Consider the following 22,121-nt stretch of genomic DNA (forward strand, 5'->3'; position numbering starts at 1 on the left):
CAAGATATACTGCAGTAACTCAAACACTGAGTGAGTTACTCCAACAGCACCTCTACCACCTAGAAGAACACAGACTGCAGAAACAAAGGAACACCATCACCTGCAAGTTTCCTTCGAAGCCACACACCATTCTGGTTTGGAATCAAAATGCCACTCTTTATGTGTTACTGGGTTGAAATTCTGCAACTTCCATCTAATGGCGGGTGTCTCTATACCCCAAGGACTGCAATAGCTCAAGAAGGCAGTTTGTCACCATTTTCACAAGGCCAATAAATTCTAGTTTAGCTGGAGATGCTAATATGTCATGAACAAATAAAACAAGTTGCAGCAAATTAACACTACAAGATAAATAAAACACCCCAAAATATGAAATACATTTCATGGCAAGTGACAGCGCCCTACTAAAATTCATGAGGTAAAACTAAATGGGAAGAAAAGTGATTTGCTTTGTAATCTTTGCATAAAGTTAAAAAGACCATCAACTTCAGGATATTCTTAAACTTTCTTTTATCCATTCATGTGCTACCTGTCTCATTGAATTGTACAAGTGAATTACCAAAAATGGTGAAGTTCCAAAAAAAGGTACACTCTGCATGTCAATTGATTTAAAACATTAACACTTTCTCTATATAGATTCTGCCTCTCCTACTATTTCCATCATTTTCTGTTTTATTTCAAAATAATACACAGCTCATTCATTTAAAACAAACAAAGCATTGCCACACATTTCATGATGGCAGTATTGTTTCAAGTAAACTGTGGCCCATTATCCAGAATGCCTTAAATAAATTGGGAATTTATCCAAATGCAACATTAATAATTGGATGAGACTGATTCAACTCAGGGAATAGGAGCATAATCAGCTTTGCTGTTTGAAATATGTGTTCTTCTGATTATTAATAAAACTGAATGGACAATGACTGTGAGGAATTCTATGATTTAGAGCTTCATAACTAGAATAGAATCTGAAAGATTTGGGGGTAAGGTGACAAAGCTTGGAGAAACAAATACACTGTGACCAATTAGCTGTATTCAGTCCAATATTACTGCATCCGAATGCTGTTCTATATTTTTAGAATAAATTAGTTGCACTGACACTTGGAGCTATATCATCACACAATCTAACACGATGCTACCCTATAATTTTCTGGGGTAGAGTTTAAAGAGAGTGTGCTGGCACAATATAGAGCATTATAAACAATAAAGTGATGGAAATGATAAAGAATGCCTTTATTGAAAAGAAAAGAAAATGATGGGTGGAATTTTCCCCTTTTTTTTGTTGATGAATATGTTAGTGTCAGCTCGCTCAATGGCAAACTGTCGCAGGTTTCTCAGCAAATCACAGGCTCTGGCACTGGCTGGAGGCTTCTAGTCATCTGGGATGCCAATCAGAGCTGGCAGCTTCTGGATCCTCAAGTATACCAGCTGAAGCTGATTCCTTGGGGAAAACAGCAATGAGAAACCAGGTACTTTTTATGCTGTTCTCCAGTGTGGAAACGATGGGGAGAGAGGGTGTGGAGTCAATGTTGTCCAGTTGCCATCACGTTGTGGGAACTTGGAGCCTCCCCTCCCCGCACCCCCACCCTGGCAGGCAGGTTGCTCTGGTTTCCCAGTCAGGAAACTGGCTACCTTTCTTATGTGCCAGAGAGTAGGTGCTTGGAGATATGGTTGGTTGAGGCCTTTAAGTGGCCATTAATCAGCCACTTGGTGGGTTGAGAAAGTTGCCCGTGGACCTTAGGAACCAGAACTTAATTAGTGTGATGGCAAGCTGGGGTATCTTCTTGGGGGAGGGGGATCAGATGATCTTTCCATGGGCAACTTGCCATGTTACTCCCCTTTATCTCCAGATAAGGGAAAATTGCAATACTTGGAATATTAAGATAATTTGATGCAATCCATCTTTTAGTTATGATGCATTTTGGATGATGATTCCTGAAATATGCTGTTACTTCCAACAGAATATGTACATATACAAAAAGACCCTCAAATGTGCCTAAACATTAAAAGCAGCTAATCTGCTCAAGGAACATTGGCTGAAAATAGTGGTTGAAAGCCAAAAAATTCTGATGTTTAGATTCTCCATTTTCTTTCAAAACAGAACAACAAAATAAATTGTTTAACCATCAATTTAGCAAGCTTATCTATCATCTCACAGAATGATAGAACTATTGGTTCTCATTCTTCTTTAGAAGTGTCCATTGTCCCTGAAACCAAATGGTATTCTTGACTGTGCTAAATGCATGCCTTTGTACAACGCTATATTGGAATTTGGGACTGGAAGGAAGGAGAGAAGCTATTATGTTTCAAACTTCATGTTTAATAAAGGAAAAATGTTGAAATACAAATGCTCCCATTTTAAAAGAGAGAATCATACTCAATATACTTTGAGAGAGGTCAATCCTGCAACCATTAGCACAACAGTTATTTCAATGAGGTACTCCACCTCCAGGAATCCCAATGTGTCAGTCACATGGAACAGTCAAAACCTTAACTTACCTCCACTTGCATACTCCATAATTAAATATAGTGTTTTCTCAGTTTCAATTACTTCAAATAACTTAACTAGAAGAGAAAAGGGGAAAACATTTGTCATAAATATTAGCAAAATAGCAAACACTGTGGAGGCTGTGTTACTCTGGTCACCGTTAGTAGCAATATCATAATTCTTTCAAAAGGGAGAAATTTATAAAAACACAACTTTAAGAAGTTAAGGCAATTTTCTTCATATATACAAACATTTCTGTAACATTAGTCATTCCAGTCAAGTTTTTATTCCAATCAGGAAACAAATCATCTAGAAGTCTGAATGGTCCTTCCAAACAGATTCTCAATTTGTCCTCATGTCCTGATTGAACAATTCATTGCAACACACACCATTCCTCCACTGAGGCGTTAGTCTGTGCTCTCCATGTCACATTGACTCAGAAATTATGACAAGTGTCACTTCTGTGGATTGGGTTGTTGGTATAAATTTAATTTCTGAACTTAAATATCCTCTCTTACTTGCTTATGAGTCCACTAGATCATACTTACACAATGTGCCAGTTGTAGATACTGTATATTAATCAACCTGCACAGTCAGTTCTCTGAGGCAGGTGGGACTTGAAGACACACCGTACCACTGTACCCAAAGAGCCTTTCCACAGTGTCAGTTACATACCAATAACATGGACCTCCCGAATTTCCTAAACATGTTTGGCAGTAGAGCGAACAAATATTATTTGGAAACCTTTAATTTCAATTACTCTTCTCAAGTAGGTACAATACCTCATGCCAAACAAGTCAACTTCCTCTCCTCCTTCCCTGATGGTACCAATTCTGAAGATAGACCTGTGATTATTGTTACACAGCACCAGCAGTCCTCATATAGCTCTCCAATCAGCTATCCTAATGGAAATTTCAACCTAATTATCAAAGTTCAGACTGATCTTGGCCCAAATCACAATTGCAAGTGTTCCTTTAAAACAGAAAAAAATAGTTCTAATTAGCCTGAACTTGATCATCAAAGTCATTGTTTCACATAGCACCAAAAGTGCAGCTATCCACTTAATTTCCATTACTACATCCATCCAAAACTAAGAAGTGACTGTGGAAACGAAGGTAAAGGCTTGGCAATGACACTGGTGCAAAAGATGAAACCTCTGTACAAATAAAACATGTAAACAAAGACTATTCGAACTGCTGTACTGCATTCATATGGATAACAGTGAATACTATTAAGTGTTTATCGAACTCCAATCTAAAAACATAAACTAACGCAAATTATGGTTAGGAAAATTCAAGAAAATGTATTTCCATATCCAACATGTGCTAAAATATGAGACAAGTAAATGCATACAATGTCCCGACTTGCAAAAATAAAAATGGCACCGCACTGGTAACTTTTCTCATTCAAGATCATGGAGATTCTACACGAAGAAATGTTGCTGTTTAGCAATTCAGAAATTAATCAAATATTGTCAGCAGTCAACTTTAAATTTAATCTTAGGCCACAATAAAAAAAGTCACTAAGGGAAGCCAAACAAATGTAACTTTTGAGATGCTTTCCTGCAGCATTATTTGAACTAAAACAACTGCTCGGGTGGGATGCCCTTCGGAGGGTCAGTGTGGATCTGGTGGACTGAATGGCCTGCTTCCACACTGCACATATGTGATCCCAACAAAACTCTGCCACTCCCCATATCGTTCTGGAAAAGTCTGGTAAGCCTGATTCCACTGCTTTTAGTTCAAATAATGCTGCGGGAAAGTCTCTCAAAAGTTAGATTTATTTGTGTGAAACCAAATGACTTTCGGTGACTTTTTTTGTGGTCTTCATGACAAAGTGGTTGGTCAGCAAGGTACGTTTTAATGAGTATCTTAAAAGGAGAAAAGTGAATGAGGTGGATAGGAGAAAAGGAATATTTTGGAGCTTAGACAGAAGGTGCAGCCCCTAGTGTTGTGGGTATTAAAATTGGGGGTATTAAAATTGGGGGCAAGGAGGACAGGAGTGGAGCTATCTAGGAAGCCTTTGGGTTAGCAGAGATTTCAGAGTAAACAAGGGGTGAGGCCTTTTCCAGGACTCAATGCAGATCAGTGAGCACAAAGGTGACAGTGAAATGGGACAATGTGACTTCAAAAGCAAGTAAGCTGCAAAAGAAATCTCAGGTATTAGGAATAATATCTAAACATTCCTCTCAATTAATTCAACATTTAGTAAAGAACATGTGAAAGTGCCCACTATATTCATAAACATTATAATGCTAAGTTCCAGAATACCAGGGGAGAAGATGCAACACCGAATGAAATGGGCTTTACTGCTATTAGCTTTCTAATAGAATAATATAAGTACACTTTATGTGTTTCACTTCTTACAAATTTAAGCCTTGTTTATTTTTAATAACGGTAAGTATAAAAAAGCGTACAGAAAAAAAAGAATACAGTAGTAAAAGAACTGATTTTAAAAATCAGGAAGGAGGAAGGAAGGATTTAGCTTTTAGATTAGATTCCCCTACACACCCTTTGGCCCAACCAGTCCACACCGATCCTCCGAAGAGTAACCCATCAAGACCCATTTCCCTCTGACTAATGCACCTAACACTAAGATAATTTAGCATGGCCAATTCACCTGACCTGCACATGTTTGGATTGTGGGAAGAAATTGGAGTACCCGGAGGAAACCCATGCACACAGGGGGAGAATGTGCAAACTCCACACAGACAGTCATCTGAGGCTGAAATTGAACCTGGGACCCTGGTGCTGTGAGGCAGCAGTGCTAACCACTGAGCCACCATGCTGCCCTATTTCAAGGAAACCAAAAACAATAGTTCCCATTAGCCAATCATATCAGAGGCAGATACATCACAAATGACAACTCTATGAAATTAAAAATCACACAACACCAGGTTATAGTCCAACAGGTTTATTTGGAAGGACTAGCTTTCCGAACGCTGCTCCTTCATCAGTCCAACACCAGCATCACCAAATCATGGCTATTTGAAAATTTGTGATCGTTATTTACTCACTGCCCCCCCAAACCAATCAATGCATAACACTAATTATATAAATTATAACAACAGGGGTGCAAGCTAACTAGATGTGGATCATAAAGAACTGCAGACGCTAGAAATCAAAAAAAAAGAACAGAAACAGAACGGAGTTCTGAGGAAGGGTCTCTGGACCAGGAACATGGACTTCTATTTCTCTCCACTGATGCTGCCAAACCACCTGAGTTTTTCCAGCAATTTCTGTAGATGTGGATCATCTTCAGTGATCCATTTCAGATGAGCCTTCAATGGAACTTCACTGAGAAAGACATCAAAAATTGATGTGATCCTGTTGTGAGATAGTGCTCAAATAACGACCGAAATCAGCGAGAGGCGAAAACAGCCTCTTTATTCAGAAACCGCAGGTAGCATAAGTTCCAGGCGGCAACAGAATCCCAAAATACAGTTCTTACAAGAGCTCCTTTATACACAGTCCGTAGCTGTATTAAAATTCCATTACAATGGTCTTTCTTTTTTTAAATCTATCATATACAATGGTTTGAAGGGTTTGTCCTGTTAAATGCTGGTTGTTACTTCTGACGGGATTAAGAGCATTTGTCCGGTCTGCTTGCACAATCAAAAGGTGTTAGTTCTTTTGTCTTTTAAGTTAGTAAATCTTAGTAAAAATACTAGGCCTATATGCTGTAAATTATTTAGAAGTTGTACCTTTACTAAATAAAAGAATAAAGGATATTAAACTGATTACCACTGTTGGGTTGTAACATTTGTTTACTATTTGCCAGTGAGAGTTTCATTCATTCATGCAATTTCACTTAAACATTGTTTAGACAGTTATTTTCGTAAAGGGATAATGGCCCGGTTAAAAGGTATTTAACAGCTACATACTAATTGGGGAACCTGTTTGGTATTCTGTAATCTATTCAGGTCTGGAGGACAGTTGGTAAGGGCTGATTAATATTATAATGTTTCGCGGAGATTTGATGGGGTTGGTAATGTTTTTGATATTGATACCTATTCAGAGGTAGCTTTTGATCTAGAAATAGGCCTGATAAGGAATTAAGATGAAAGGAATCTTTTAAGTTTAGTCTAAAATGCAATAATAAAATGTTACAAAAAGCAGTTTTGTAAATGATTGAAATTGTGTTTTAGCAAATAACGGGTTAGTAAAAGGTTATGAATGTATGATCAGAAACCACGTATTAATGAATATAGTAAACTGGTGAGTATCCTATAACACAATATCTCACACTGTTTTGTGCTCATTGTGACTATTATCACTTAGAAACAGCTACAGAAAGTTGCTTCTCAAGGTGAGTGAAGAATCAAGTGAAGTGTTATCAAAATATTCAGAACAGAAAGATCTCACATTCAATCAGTGGTCTATGATGATTTAGCTTATTTTTGCCAGGATGCTGGTCATTGCCCTCTGCACATCGTGACTAAAAGGGGCTTAAAAAGGACAAAATTCAACTGCTCCTGATCACTGTTGAGCCGGACAAGGTGCACTTAGACTTCAGCGAAGGTCAAAATGTCTCGTGGCTGTTGTGATCTGGAAAAATTTGACACTGACCTGCACTGCCCATACTCACAAATCCAGAGAACAGTTTCTGTACAAACATACAGCACCAGGTTATAGTCCAACAGGTTTAATTGGAAGCACACTAGCTTTCGGAGTGCCGCTCCTTCATCAGGTAATAGATGAAGGAACGTCGCTCTGAAAGCTAGTGTGCTTCCAATTAAACCTGTTGGACTATAACCTGGTGTTGTGTGATTTTTAACTTTGCACACCCCAGTCCAACACTGGCATCTCCAAATCACATCTATACAAACACGCAGTCATCAAGAAAGATAAATATTAGAAAGAGAACTAAATATTAAAAGCCACAGCAAAAAATAAGTACCACCAAGACAGCACCTGTTTTAGCAGAGTAACCGATTGTCAACAGGAAGTTAGGAAAATAAACAAGACATGTTCATGAACGACAGTACTGCAAATTTTAAGTAATCACGATTTAAAGTTAGAGTTAACCTGTATTTATTACACATTTAGTTGAGTTAAAATACAAACTTACCTATATTGGGATGATTCAAAATCTTCATAATTCTTACTTCTCGAAAGAGCTGTGAAAATTTAAAAATGGCATTAAGTATAGTTATGTTTTCAAACTCCCATATTGCTCTGTATTTTAACATGGTACAGATAGGTTCGCTGATAAAATTAGTATAGAACATGATTCACTACATTAACACACTACTCTATGCCATTACGAATTTGGTTAGAATTCAGTCCAGGGATGCAGGTTCCCAAATGTTTCTAGATGGAAGCACCTACTAATACTACTTTCAAATCAGTTGTACATTGATGCACAAAGCTGTACTATTACTTAACATCCTGAAGGCAACGTGGGAATTCAGTGCAGAGGGGAAGAGGTATTTTTTGATTTTTTGGACTCATTCTGAGAGTTTCTTTTACAAAACAAAACAGGATAAATTTGGGGGGTGGTGGAAGGGGGGGGGGGGAGAAGGGGTGTAGGTGGGGAAGGGAAGGGAGTTGGGGGAGGAGAGAAAGGAGTTGGGGTGGGTGGCAGGGAGGAGGGGAAAGGGAAGGGGGCGGGGAAAGAAGGAGAGGGAAGGAAAAAGGGGACGGGAAGGAGGGGACTGAAGGGAAGGAGGGGACTGAAGGGAAGGAGCCAGGCGAAGGGAAGGAGCCGGGCAGAAGGGAAAGAGAGTTACTTGGATGCTGTGTTTTAGGATGCAACCAGTGTTGTCTGCTACAGAGGAACTTGGAGTGGGATGTGAAAGATCCAGTTGTCATGGTTCATGTTGGTATTAACAATATAGGAGAAAGAGGAAAGAGGCTCTGCTGAGGGAATGTGAGCAGCTAGGGATTAAATTAAAAAGCAGAACCAAGAAAATAATAATTTCTGGATTACTACCTGAGCATGAAACTTTTCTGAAAGCATCAATGCCCACGTATGGCCCATACAGACAGGTCTCACTTGACAAATGCAGTTGTCCCTGCAACCTGTTCAGAAGCAGTTTTTTCAGAAGATGTTGAGAAGTCTATCAGAAGCTTCTCAGAAGAATGACTCCATCCATTTCCTCACTCTCACACTGGACTTCAAATAGGATTTCTCCAAAAAGATGGAAAAGGATGAGTCGACGGGCTTTCTATTAACAGGTTAGATCCCAACTGCCTTTTCCAGACAATATCCAAAAAAAACACAAAGTTCTGACAGCTATAAATCCAGGTATATGACTTTTCGGTCAACAGGTCCATAGTCTGTAATGCTCCAATATGTTGAACTACTTTGTCACTTCCATTAAGTGACTTTTATTTTTACACAAAGCATGACGTACACTTCTCCAAAAGTGTATAGACTTCCTAAAAATCAACTTTTGGAGCAGGTGGGTTTGAACCCAGGCTTTAGGCTCACAGGTAGGGACACTACCACTGTACCACAAGTGTCCCTGAAGGTCATGCCATCACAAGATGTGGAGGATTGTCAAACCTCTTGTACATTACACCCTTTATCCAATCTTTTCAATTCTTGTTTCTATATAAGTATTTCTCAATGACCTAACGTAAACATATTCTCACTCTTAGTGCATGTCACCTCATCTTGGAAAATAAGAGAGAATTTGTCTTATTGCTTAAAGAGCCAAGAATGCGAATCATCCAAGAACTAGGAATGACATCACATGACCAGCAACCACACAACAAACTCGGGATGCGCAGGTATGTTGCTCTCAAACTGCAAGTTATCAATTGATTTGTTAAGTAAACCTGTTTGAGATTCTGATGTAAATTGTACCTGAGCTTCTTACTAATCCCAGTATGAGTGTGATAATTCCAATTTCAGAAAAACAATACAAGAATACAGCAGTTGTCCTTTGTGGTTTATGCTCCTATTCTACTCGGGAGAAGTTTTGTGCTTGTAAAGTGCGATCAAAGGATCTCTGTCAATCTGAAGTTCATTTTGTAGATGGCATGCATTGCTGGCATTAAGTAGTGGCAGAATGTGACTGATTACCAACTTCACAAAAGCAACTGGGTCGTGCTACAAATCCTGGCCTTTTCAGTACTGCTCACATCCAATAACATTAGTCTTTTTTTAAACTGAATTCACCAACACTTGAGGAGATTGTTGGAACTTGTGTTCAGAAAAACAATAATCAAAAAAGAACAATTCATATTTCAGTAAAAACCCTACAAATTTTTATCAAATAAATCTATGGATATTGAGCTCAATGGGCTTAAAAATCAACACAATTTTCTTATTTTAGGAAATGAGGATAAAATTCCACACTGCAAGATCGTGCAAAAAATAAAATCCATCTTTGAAGAGAGGTATCCAGTATGAAAAACCAATTGTTTCCTGGGACAAAATTATACTTGGAAGATTTGTAAATTGCATCTGGAGGGGCAAGATTTCTTGCTGGATTGCTATTTTCTGTTTGTTTTTCAATGAGAATTTGTACTTTCTGGGCATATCTGTTGCGAATTATTTTTGAAAACATACTTATAAAATTAAAGCAGTCATCACTTTTCAAGTGGAAGCTGAACAGGGAATTAAATGTCTGCAGAATTGAAAGCACCATGAAAGGAGAAGTAGTGTTAGAATTTATTTAAGGTATTTTTCAGCTTATTTGACTGAGCTCACTGCTGGGGACTAGAATTTACACATTTTTGATGATTTCAATATAATTTTTGATTGAATGCTCGTCTTCATACGTTGACACAATTTTCCATCCTAATGTCCTGGCACTAATTCCCTTTTGCCTCAGGAGAGAGGATAAAGTGACTGTCATTGACATCAAAGCAGGGGAAGAAATGGGGAGAACAGAAAAGAGGAGGTTTGAGAACTACACCATTTGTTGGTGGCAGTTGAGAGGGTGGGATTTTTGAAACCCTCTTCAGCTCCTGCTTGAATTTTTCCCACTGCTCTGACAATTTAGGTAGCTATTTTCAGTCTCTTTTTGGCAAATCGTGAGAGAGCTTCACAAAATTAGCCTTTCCCCAAATTAAAATTTTCACTCTTGGTCTGTTGTCCTTTACTATATCTATTCCAAATCTAAATGAATAATGATCTCAGCCACTAAAATGTTCTGGCACTGACACCTCTTTCAGCTGCTCAGACCAATTCCCTTCATTTTCTTGAGTTTACTCCACATACTAACTAAAACAGTTCTCTTGAACGCATTTCAAACATTCTGTGTCCTGTATTTTTTTCATTCTAGGTTTATTCCAGTTAATGTTATTGTATGTAAAAATTTCCATTTGTATCTGCATTTCTCTACAATCTACCTACATTCATAATGTATCTCCTCCTGATGTTTTTGGTGAATTTACTATACTCCTAAAAGCAGGACTCCCCATTTATATATCTGTTCAACTCTTGCACCTTATTTTGTGCCCTTTCTAGCCCACCATCTTTCCTCAGATGCAATTGTTTCTTTGGCCAATACTGTCAATTTGTTTTTTTAAGAAGCTCTAGCACTATGCCATTTGAAAACCCTTCAACTAGAAAGACTGTGTTGCTCTCCTAGTTCTCATGCTTCTGTATTAATCAAACTATATCATGCTTCAAAGTGTATGCGTCCTCAGCTCACCTGCTATATTTACTTGACTTGTTTGCTGTCAACAGCAGTTATTTCCCTGTCCTTTAGTACCCTTTTTTAAATACTATATCACTTTTAGCTTTGCTTTTCTTCCTTCTGAACCTACACTGAATTCCCATCTTCTTGCCAAAATTCAAACTTTCAGTTCTTGGAATAATCCAGAGATTAGCACCTTTGAAATTCTTTATTTGAAACTCCTTCCCTCGCTCTCTGAAACCTGGTGTATGGTCCCATCCCTCTATGTCCATATGTCATCTACAGCAATAAAGACTGTGACTTCTGGCTATTACCCTACATAATACCCTCCAGACAAATACGAGGTGATGCATTTAGGCGAGACTAATTCTAGAGCGAATCATACAATGAACGAAAGGGCCTTGGGAAAAGTTGATGAGCAGAGAGACCTGGAAGTGCAGGTCCATTGCACCCTGAAGGTTGCTGCACAGGTGGATAGACTGGTCAAGAAGGCATATAGTATGCTTGCCTTCATTGGACGGGGTATCGAGTATAAGAGTTGGCAAGTCATGTTAAAATTGTACAAAACATTGGTTCGGCCGCATTTAGGATACTGTGCACAGTTCTGGTCGCCACATTACCACAAGGATGTGGATGCTTCGGAGAGGGTACAGAGAAGGCCTGGTACGGAAGATGCTAGCTATGAAGAAAGGTTGAGTAGGTTAGGTTTATTTTCATTAAAAAAAAGGAGATTGAGGGGGGGACCTGATTGAAGTTTACAAAATCATGAAGAGTATAGACAGGGTGGATAGAGACAAGCTTTTTTCCAGGGGGAAGGATTTAATAACAAGAGGTCATGCTTTCAAGGTGAGAGGTGGAAAGTTTAAGGGGGATACATGCGACAAGTACTTCACACAGAGGCTGGTGGGCATTTGGAACATGTTGCTAGCAGAGGTGGTAGAGGCAGGCACGGTAGATTCATTTAATAGGAGTCTGGATAAATGCATGAGTAGGTGAGGAGTAGAGTGATATAGATGCTTACTAGTTGACCGACAGGTTTAGACATTACATTTTGATCGGCTCAGGCTTGGAGGGCCGAAGGGCCTGTTCCAGGGCTGTAACTTTTCTTTGTTCTTTGTAATGATTAATTCAACAATTTAGAACAGAAAGGAGAGCAAGTTAGAAGTCAATAAATAGATATTAGCAACATCAGTCAATTCCCTATTTGTCTTATTGGGTACCATCCTGAACTCATCTTTGAAATGAAGCAGGCATTAAGCTCTCTTGCCTTGGCATGCTAATTGAGAATGCTGTCAAAAGGTTTCCCTACTATTAGCTATCACAAGCCTACAATCACTGGACAATATACACAATGGAATTCCTCCAATTCTATGTGCTACACAATTGACCTAATCTATAACCATGTAAACTGGATTAAGCGATTTGCACACTGTCCTAGCTTAATGCTGAAACAAGGTAATAGCTGTGCAGTATCTCAAAGCAATCCAAAGGATCATGACCACTCTGATCAGATCATTTCTTGTCGTATGTCACACAAACTCAGGAACAGGCCAAAGGCTGCCAGTTTCTTGCCCTGGAAAGTACCCAATCTACTTCAGATTAAAAGGAAAGTATCTCATATTTGAGCAACAGGTGTCTATTTGCAGTAGCAACACAAGCCAACAGGATGCTAACAATGACACTGAGCCAAAATGACATTCTGGCTATCACACGGTTGAGTAATGTGGTATATGAATTTCAGTGCCAGTGTGATGCTAGGTACATAAAGTATACATCCCAAACACTGACAGCTTGTATCAAACAGCATGCACCTTTGGCTGTTCACAACAGACATGGTACTGACCTCAGCCAAGCAGCTGGTGCTTACAAATTCTAAATATTCGATGTGATTCCATTAGATTGATTAGACAACATTTTGCTAAATAAACCCGAGTGTACTAAAAAGTATGCTGACAACATATTGAAGGTCACCAATTGTGCTCAGAATGTTGCATACTAGAAGCCACATACGTTAATACACAAGACCCATTTTTTTGCGGATATAAAGAACATGTACACATATTGCACCTATTTCAACTTAACAAAATAGAATGCAGTCATGCTCTGGTCTTTCCCTCCAGGCAATGCTTTGATCAGTCAGAATGAAATGCATGGTTTAAAGCTGAATAAAACTTGGTAGTTCACTGTCAGTCTCCATCTAACTGCTGAGGTTTCTATGACAGTACCCATAATAGAGTCCACTTTGCAAGCACTCTGCACAACCTACTCGGAATATTAAAAATGCTGTCTCCTTTACACTGCTTTTTCTTGTGAGTTGCTCTGATGAGTCAAGGTGAAAAGGTTTGACAAAATGTGCACTTTTTCAGCAGTACTCAAATTCTGTACTACCAAGAATCTACTGAATACCAGGCAACCTCAGGAAAATATTGGTAATATGCCTCAGGGTAATTTAAAAATAAATGTCCAATTCATAATAAAATATGAAGATTTCTTATTTTCCTGGATTGAAATAAATCAAAATGGATTCTACTTTTCTTTCCCCTCTGTTGAGCTTATTCCCAGCTTATTCTAGATTGCAGGGGTCAATAGACTTGACAAATCTCACTACTTGGCAAGGACTCGTTCATGTTTGTGTTGGTAAAGTAAATTTGATATGTTTCACTCTGAGAAAAATGTGCTTCTGAACGTTTGCCCCACATCAGCAATTTGTCACTTTGATCCAACCATTTACTTCTCACTTGATTCTAAAGTTGACACCTGTAGCAATATGTATTTGCACATCTCCAGCTTCCTACCTACATCCCACACTGCAAGGGGACTTACCTCAATTTCTATTAGCATCCACGGATATGTTCAGCTAGAGAAACTTGTGACTAAAGTTTTGAACAAAATTACCAATTGGTCTCTTGAGATTTGTAATAACTCACGTCATATACAACAAAAGCTTGCCAACATTTACACCTGCTATATCAAGAAGTAGATGCAAATGTGATACCATTGTGTGACTGCCATGTCAATATACAGCAGTTCAAGAAACTCAAGATAAGGCATCCATGAAGTGCTGAAGGTTATCAGCAGAATTACATTCAATCAAAATCAGTAACCTGAAGCCTAGACACATTCCTCACTTTTCCATTACCTGAGGAGCAGGAGGGTCAATGTTTCAAGTGTAAGCTCTTCATCAGGAGTTGATGAAGAGCGTGTGCTGGAAACGCCGACTCTCCTGCTCCTCTGACGCTGCCTGACCAGCTGTGCTTTTCCAGCACCACACTTTTTGACTCTGATCTCCAGCAGTTGCAGTCCTCACTTTCTCCCACTTTGCCATTGCCATCAAGCCAAGGCATCAATCCAACTTCAAATGAAGAGTTCAGGAAAGCATGAAAGGCACAGCATCAGATATACCTAAAGATAAGCCTTCAGCATGGTAAATCTACAACACAGCCTATTTACATGCCTAACAGTAGAAGCATCTTGCAATAAACAGAGTTAAGCAAACTTACAAAAACAGACATGACTGATTGTGACATGGCTTCAGAGCTTCAGTCATTGAATGATAGTAGACATGAAACAACCAACAGGAGGACACGGCTCCATAAGTATCTATCCTCAACAATGGGGCAACCATCACATCAGTTCAAAAGACCTGAGATTGCTGCATCATAGATTCACAGCACATAACATCAAGTAATGGCTGAAGGCACTGGACATTGCAACTGCTAATAGCCTAGACAACATCCTGGCAATAGTATTGAGGACAAAAGCTCCAGAAATGACCTTGGCCCTAATCAACCTATTCTTGTACAGCTGTAACACGGTCAGCTACCCGATCATGTGGAATAATTGCTAAGTATGCTGTTCAGCAAAACGCAGGACAAATTAAACCTGGCAAATCCAATTCTATCAGCAAAGTATTGGAAGGTGTTGTCAACACTGTTATCAAGCAACACTTGCACAGTAATGACCTGCTCAGTGATGCTCAGTTTGGACTCCAGTCAGGTCCTGAATGCACAAATGCCTTGGTACAAACATGGACAAAAGACCTTAATTCAAGAGTGAGCTGGTGAGTCACTGCCCTTGACATCAAAGGTCATACTTATTGAAGTGTCTTATTAAAGACCACTAGCAAAGTCGACATCACAAGGAATCAAGGGAAATCTGGAGTCAAACCTGACACAAAGCCAAATTGTTGTGATTCTTGAACTATCACCATCTCACTCTCAGAACATCGCTGCAGGAGATCCTGACAGGTTTTGTTTTGTTTTCTCTCATTAACCTGTTCAGGGATGTTATTAGGCAGGTGGGAGCAGGTAGGAGTGAACCCAGGCAGGTGGGAGCAGGTAGGAGTGAACCCAGGCAGGTGGGAGCAGGTAGGAGTGAACCCAGGCAGGTGGGAGCAAGAAGGAGTGTCACCCAGGCAGGTGGGAGCAAGTAGGAGTGAACCCAGGCAGGTGGGAGCAGGAAGGAGTGAACCCAGGCAGGTGGGAGCAGGTAAGAGTGAATCCAGGCCTCCTGGCCTGGTGGTAGGTACAGGTCCTCAGAATGGATTTTTAAAATGAACCTACTCAGACATGTTACAACAAATGTCTGAGGCAGGTGGGGATTTGAACTGAGGCCTCCAGTACAAAAGTAGAGACATTACCACAGGAAATAGCAACAAAAGTAAGCCATTCAGTTCTTTCAGCATGCCACTCCATTCATTAGGACCACGGCTGTTTCGACACACCTCATGTCCATTTTCCTGCCCTTTTGCCATAAACACAGATTCCCCTGCTGATCAGGATTCAGTGTCTCTATCTCAGCCTTAAATAAACACAAGGACTCTACTTCCACTAATCTCTGCAGCAAGGAGTTCCAAAGGTTCTCAACCTTCTGTGAGAAGAAATTCCTCATCGTTTTGGTCTTCAATTGGCATCCCTTTATTCTGAGACTATGCCCTCTACCCTTGATTCTCCCCTGAAGGGGACATCCTCAGCATCTACCCCATCAAGCCCCTTAAGAATCCAATATGTTTCAATGAGATCACTTCCCATTCTTCTAAACTTAAATAGAGGCCCAACCTATTCAACCTTTGCTCAAAGGACAGTCCCTCCATTAGATTTATTTATTAGAAACAGGCAGTCAGCCTTCCGAAGAGTAATCCACCCAGACCCATTCCCCAACCCCATATTTACCCCTGACTAATGCAATTTAACATGGCCAATTCACCTGACCTGCACATCTTTGGATTGTGGAAATCCTGGAGGAAATTCACACAGACACGGGGAGAATGTACAAACTCCATCACAGACAGTTGCCCGAGGTGGGGATCGAACCCGGGTCCCTGGCACTGTAAGTGCGGCAGTGTTAACCACTGTGCCACCATTCCGCCCCAAGTGAATCTTCTCAGAATTGCTTCCAATGAAATAAAGCTTTTTTTTAAAATAAGGGGTCAAAAATTGCTCAAAGTACTTCCAATGTGGTCTCACCAGCAACTTATACAGTTACAGTGAGACTTCCCAAATCTTATCCTCCAAAAGCCTTGAAATTCCATTGCCTTTCTGATTACCTACTGCACCTGTGTGCTGGTGTTCTGTGTTTCATGCACAAGTACCTCCAAGTCTCTTTATGTTGCAGCTTTCAGAAGTTTTTCTCCCTTTAAATAATACTGTGCTCTTTGAACAACTCAAATTTTCCCATTTTATACTCCATATGTTAAGTTTTTGCCCACTTCCTTAACCTCTCAGCATCTCTCTGTAAACTGTTAATATCCTACTTGCGACTTGCCTTTTGACCTATTTTTGAGCCATCTGCAAACTGGGTTACAGAATATTCGCTTCCTTCCTCCAAGTTAAAATACGTCATATAAACAGATGCAGTTCCAGCACTGATCACTGTGGAACCCCCACTGGATACAATTCGCCAACCTGTAAAAGACAAGCCCTTCATCCCCTCTCACGGTTTTTTGTCCACAAGCTAATTCTCTATCCATGCCAATATACTACCTCTAAACATCATGGGCACTTATCTTAAGACTTCATCTTTTGTGAGGTACCTGATTAAACACCCTCTTGAAGTCCAAGTACTCCTCTCTCTCCACTCTATTTGAAACTTCATCGAAAACCTCTCAAATTGGTCAGACACAATTAACCTTTCATGAAGCCATGATGACACTGCATAATTAGTTTGTGATTTTCAAAATGTGCTGCTACTACCTCCTCAATAATTTATTCCATCAGTTTTCCAACAATTGATGTTTGGCTAATTGGCCTACTTACCAGCTTTTCGTTTCCCTCCCTTATTGAATAGGGGTGGTCAAATTGGAGGTTTTCCAATCATCTGGTACTTATTTGGATTTCAAGAGATTTTAGAAAACATAACTAATGTCCAATATCTCTGTAGCTTCTCCTTTTTGCATCCTACGATAAAAGCCATAACGGCTATGGGACTTATCTGCCTTTGGCCCCATTTGTTAGTCTAATACTACCACTGTGCCACAAGTACCCAGATCTTCGTGGTTATGCTTCAGGTATAATCATCATCAACTGCTTCATCAATTAACCTTTTTCCATCATTAAGACACAAATAAGGATGCTCACTAATGACTGCACTACGTTCAGCATCATGTTTGACTCCTGTGAAGGACACTGAAACAGCTCATGCCAATGTGCAGCCAGTCCCACACAACACTCAGGCCTGGGTTCACAAGTGGTAAGTAACATTTACCAAGACGACAGAATTTAACTCTCTTCCATTGTAGTTCAATGACTTAAATCATAGCGTATCCTCCCCTAAACACCCTGGAGTTACCATCGACCAGAAATTGAAATGGACCAGCCATATTAAACACAGTGGCTACAAAAGCAGTTCAGAAGACTAGAGGGAACAACATATCTTCTGACTCCCCATGTCCATGAAGGCATATGCTAGATATGTGATCGAGTATTCTCTACTTGCCTGGACGAATGCAACCCCAACAACACCATCCAGGACAAAGCAGTCCACTTGATTAGCATCCCATACATCAAATTAAGCATTAAACACCATCTACACCACGGTAGTGTGTACAATCTACAAGATGCCCTGCAGCAGCTTACCTAGACTTCTTGAACAGAACCTTCTATACCTGGAACCTATAGCTCCGAGGAAGTCAAGGACTGCACATACGTGGAAAGGCTGCCACAGCAAGCCCCCCTCTGAATCACACACCATTCTGGTCTAGAATCACATTGCTGGTCTTTCACTGTTATGGGATCAAGTTCTGAAACTCATTTTCTAAAAGCACTGTCTATCTACACCAAGTTAAAAATCACACTACACCAGCTTATAGCCCAGCAGGCTTATTGGAAGTTTTCGGAGCACTGCTCCTTCGTCAGGTAGCAGGTGAGGCAGAATCAAAAGACACAGAATTTATAGCACAGGATCATAGACACAGAATTTATAGCATGACACTATGATCCTGCCCCACTAGTTACCTGACTAAGGAGCAACCCTCCGAAAATAGTGCTTCTAAATAAACTTGTTGCACTATAAGCTGGTGTTGAGATTTTTAACTTTGTCCACCCTAGTCCAACACCAGCACCTCCTCATCATATCAACACAAAATGGGACAAGTGGGTCAGGGTGGCAGTTCACTACCACTATCTTGAGGGAAGTGATGGATGAGCAACAAATCCTATTCTTGCTAACACGACTCACATCCCAAGAAACAATAAATGAAATTAAATCTTTCCTAGGTTGGGATGGGAGGTTGGAGCTGGGGGTTGAATGCAACAGGAGAAACCAAATTCCAAAGCAATGCCTCAGAATTCTGTCTCTAAAGTAAAATAAAATGTTTTTGTAAACTGATACAAGTCACTGTAAACATGTGTTTTACACTTCCATTATATTCACATCTCCCAAAAATGTGTTCTAATGTACCACGGCTTCACATTTTTATTCTTGGAATTGGGGATTAAAACGTTATTGCTCATTTTTGCTGACTTTTCACCTCTTAAATCAGCTTTCAAATCCAGCTCAGAACTATTGGCATGAAGATCAGTCACTATCCAAATGGATGTGCACCAACAGTAGAAAACTCATATTTGCTGGCAGTTTCATTCAGACTTCACAGGGTGGCTGGAGGGTGAAATGGAAATGAGTCACTCAAACTGTTGCTCTTCAGAGTTCAGGGAAAGAAAGTACTGGGTCAGATTCAAGGGTGATTTATTTTGACCCAAATGTACAAGAACCAATAGCAAGATGTTGATAATTGATGCTTAAACATAAATTTTGCATTTTCCTAGCACTGGCACCCCTCAAGATGATGAGGACCAATTCCATCATAGCATCTATGAAAGTTATTTCAATTGTATTACTACACTATGGTAACTATGGCTGTTTGATTTAGGGGTGTGAAGAGTCCTGATAAAGCTCATTTCCTATGAGGCTGGAAAAGTGATTGGATCTACATGAGGTAATCTTCATGAAGAAGATTAGAGGTCAGATTTTCTCAAGGGTACTGTTAGATCGATTTGTTCTGCACGTTCGTTAGGTTTCCTGCTCAGTGGGGGCTGTTCAGTCTCTTTTCCCAGGAAGGGCAGGAATGAGATCTATGGTTTAAGTTTGAATTGGTGCACAGCACAATTCGGACTTCCTCCTGACAGGGTCAAGTCAATTTTCTTAAAGATGTGGTGTTCGGATATAATTTTGTTTTGGACTGAGCTTACTTTAATGGCATTGTCACATACCAGGCAGAATTGCATGGTGCCCAATGCTTGCCTGTGGTGTTGTACAATAGAATTTTGACTTAAATTCTGGTTAATAATTCATTAGGATGAGAGAATATCCTTTGGTAGGATGACACATTGACTAACTGATGATAATACAGTTTTGGATGCAAACAAAAAGAGCTGTTTCAGCTACTGCTGAATTATACTGGTTTACACAGCAAAGTTCCATTACCCTCAGATATTCATAAGCACACTACTTATTTCTGTTTAATTATTCCAATTCCCCTGTATTTCTAAGCCCGAAAATCACACTTTACACTAGGTAGTGTAAACTCAATACTGTCATAAGACCTAGCAGGATTAGAGAGTGAAGGATATATTCTCAACAATTTCAGAGTCTGCTCAGAACAAAATATGGCTTCTACCAGTGCCCTCCTACACATAACATTATTCCTTCCTCCTCCTCTATTGAGGAACAAAATTGTTCCTACAGAAAGGAGAGTCCTTCCCCCACAGAGTTTTCTGCCAATACCAGCTGTGTTGTCCCTCATTTACTTCACCATCTCAATCTTTAACTCCCATTTTATCACCTTTTCCACACAGCCCCATCTACTATACCTATTTCCTTTCTCCCTCTGTAAACTTGAAAAATTTGAAACTCTCCCATGTTTGTGAAATCAGAGGGGAGTGTGTTGTGAACAACTGAATAAATAACAAAACCATGATCGGCATAGGTTTGTGAATCATTGGAGCATTACAATGTTAGAAAATGTAGCATTTCTTTTAAAATTTAAAAAAAAGTCAGGTATTTTTGAAAATCAGTGGGGCTGTATTAAGAACAACTTGATTATTCTCGGAAACTGAGGTATCTTTCTGAATCATCTCTTTATCCATGTACCACTCTCCTCTTCCCTGTTTTCACAGCTCTCTATTTTCTTCCAACAAATGTCATTCCTGGTTCCATTGTTGCTCCATCCTGTAACCCTGCTAAGTCTTATGATAGCATTGGATCTAGACTAGCCAACACCATGGGAGATTGGCATAGAATGCACTTAATAACAAGGCAGTCATGCCCAGGGGGGTAATCAAGCAGCCTACTTCTTTGTCTCAGGGAAGCCCTAATTATAAATTGCGACAAACCAGCTTTTCCTGGTATTGGTTTGAAATCTGAAGGTAACCATAGTGATAGATTGTAAGAAAATAAATAGTGAAGAAACCGCACAACAGAAGGCGATGTCTCTGCAAAAGACAATAAAGAGCAATTTGATTCTAACTACAGGCAAAACTGTCAGGAATAACTGGTGATATTTGATTGAATTCTCATTCCAGGTTTACATCAATTTCTCCGTTTCAAATTCCTACAAGTTATTTTCTCAGAAAATCTGCAATCTCTTCCAGAGATTAAATATGCCAGTGATAGAGAGCTTGGGAGAAGCAAAGGCAGACAAATAGAATAAGAAAACGTAACTCAGACTTTGCTTTACATTCTCATGATACAATGTGGTTTCAATCTGCCAATGGAGAATGGAGTGAAAAAGGCCAAGTGAAGTGGAGAAAAATGAGGAGGAAGTGGAACAAGCAAGAGAAAGGGGGGATATTATGTGGTCAGGAATAGAAAAGAAAAGAGGATTGATGTTGTTCATATTGATTTGCATAAGGCAGGCTGTTTATATTCAGCAGCAATTGCAGGCGTGCAAGTTAGCATGAGATGGCAACCATTAAAGGTGAAAAGTACTTTCATCACTGTGACCGACACTCCATCTAAATGTGATTGAGGCCCATCTTAAACTTCAGACAATCAAAAACAGTGTCATCCCATTGCACTATGGCAAAAGTAAACTTTCCCTTATTTTCCATCTTGACCACACCATGCTACTGCAATGCCTCTCGAGAGGGTTCTAGTTGGGTGGGACTACACTCACCTGGTTCCATTCTTATCTAATCATAACCAAGGAATCACTCGCAATGACTTTCCATTTTGGTCTTGCACTGCTACCTCTGGAAGGGCTGAAGGATCGAAACTTGACCTCTTCCCATTTTACATCAATGTAAGTCCTCTTAACAAAGATAATCAAATGTACAATGCTGACAACATTCAATTCCCACCACCCACTTCTCTTGCTTCCTCTATTCTTGTTAATTTATCAGACTGCTAATCTAACATGCAGTTCTGGATGAGCAGAAAGTTCATACAATTACGCTTTGAGAAGACGAGAGCTGTTGTTTTTGGATCCCATTGCGAACGATTATCCTAAAAATGGGCTCCATCCCACTCAGTGCCAAAAAGCTGAGATTAAGCCCATGTGGTCACAGCTTTGGCGTGACCTTTAAGATCAAAGTGAGCTTCATGCCT

General features: G+C 39.7%; 1 protein-coding gene across 4 annotated transcripts in view; it reads right to left on the reverse strand.

Annotated features, from left to right (window-relative positions):
- The window catches only part of mark1 (MAP/microtubule affinity-regulating kinase 1), a 203,373-nt gene that overhangs the window by 55,682 nt on the left and 125,570 nt on the right, over positions 1-22,121 (reverse strand). For all 4 annotated transcript variants that reach the window (XM_060831445.1, XM_060831446.1, XM_060831444.1 and 1 more), the window contains exons 4-5: positions 7,556-7,604; positions 2,497-2,562 (exon numbers count right to left, since the gene is read on the reverse strand). In XM_060831445.1, the coding sequence (XP_060687428.1) occupies positions 2,497-2,562; positions 7,556-7,604 (115 nt within the window). The remainder of the gene's footprint in view (positions 1-2,496; positions 2,563-7,555; positions 7,605-22,121) is intronic.

This window comes from Hemiscyllium ocellatum, chromosome 10, assembly GCF_020745735.1.
Source record: "Hemiscyllium ocellatum isolate sHemOce1 chromosome 10, sHemOce1.pat.X.cur, whole genome shotgun sequence".
NCBI lineage: Eukaryota > Metazoa > Chordata > Chondrichthyes > Orectolobiformes > Hemiscylliidae > Hemiscyllium > Hemiscyllium ocellatum.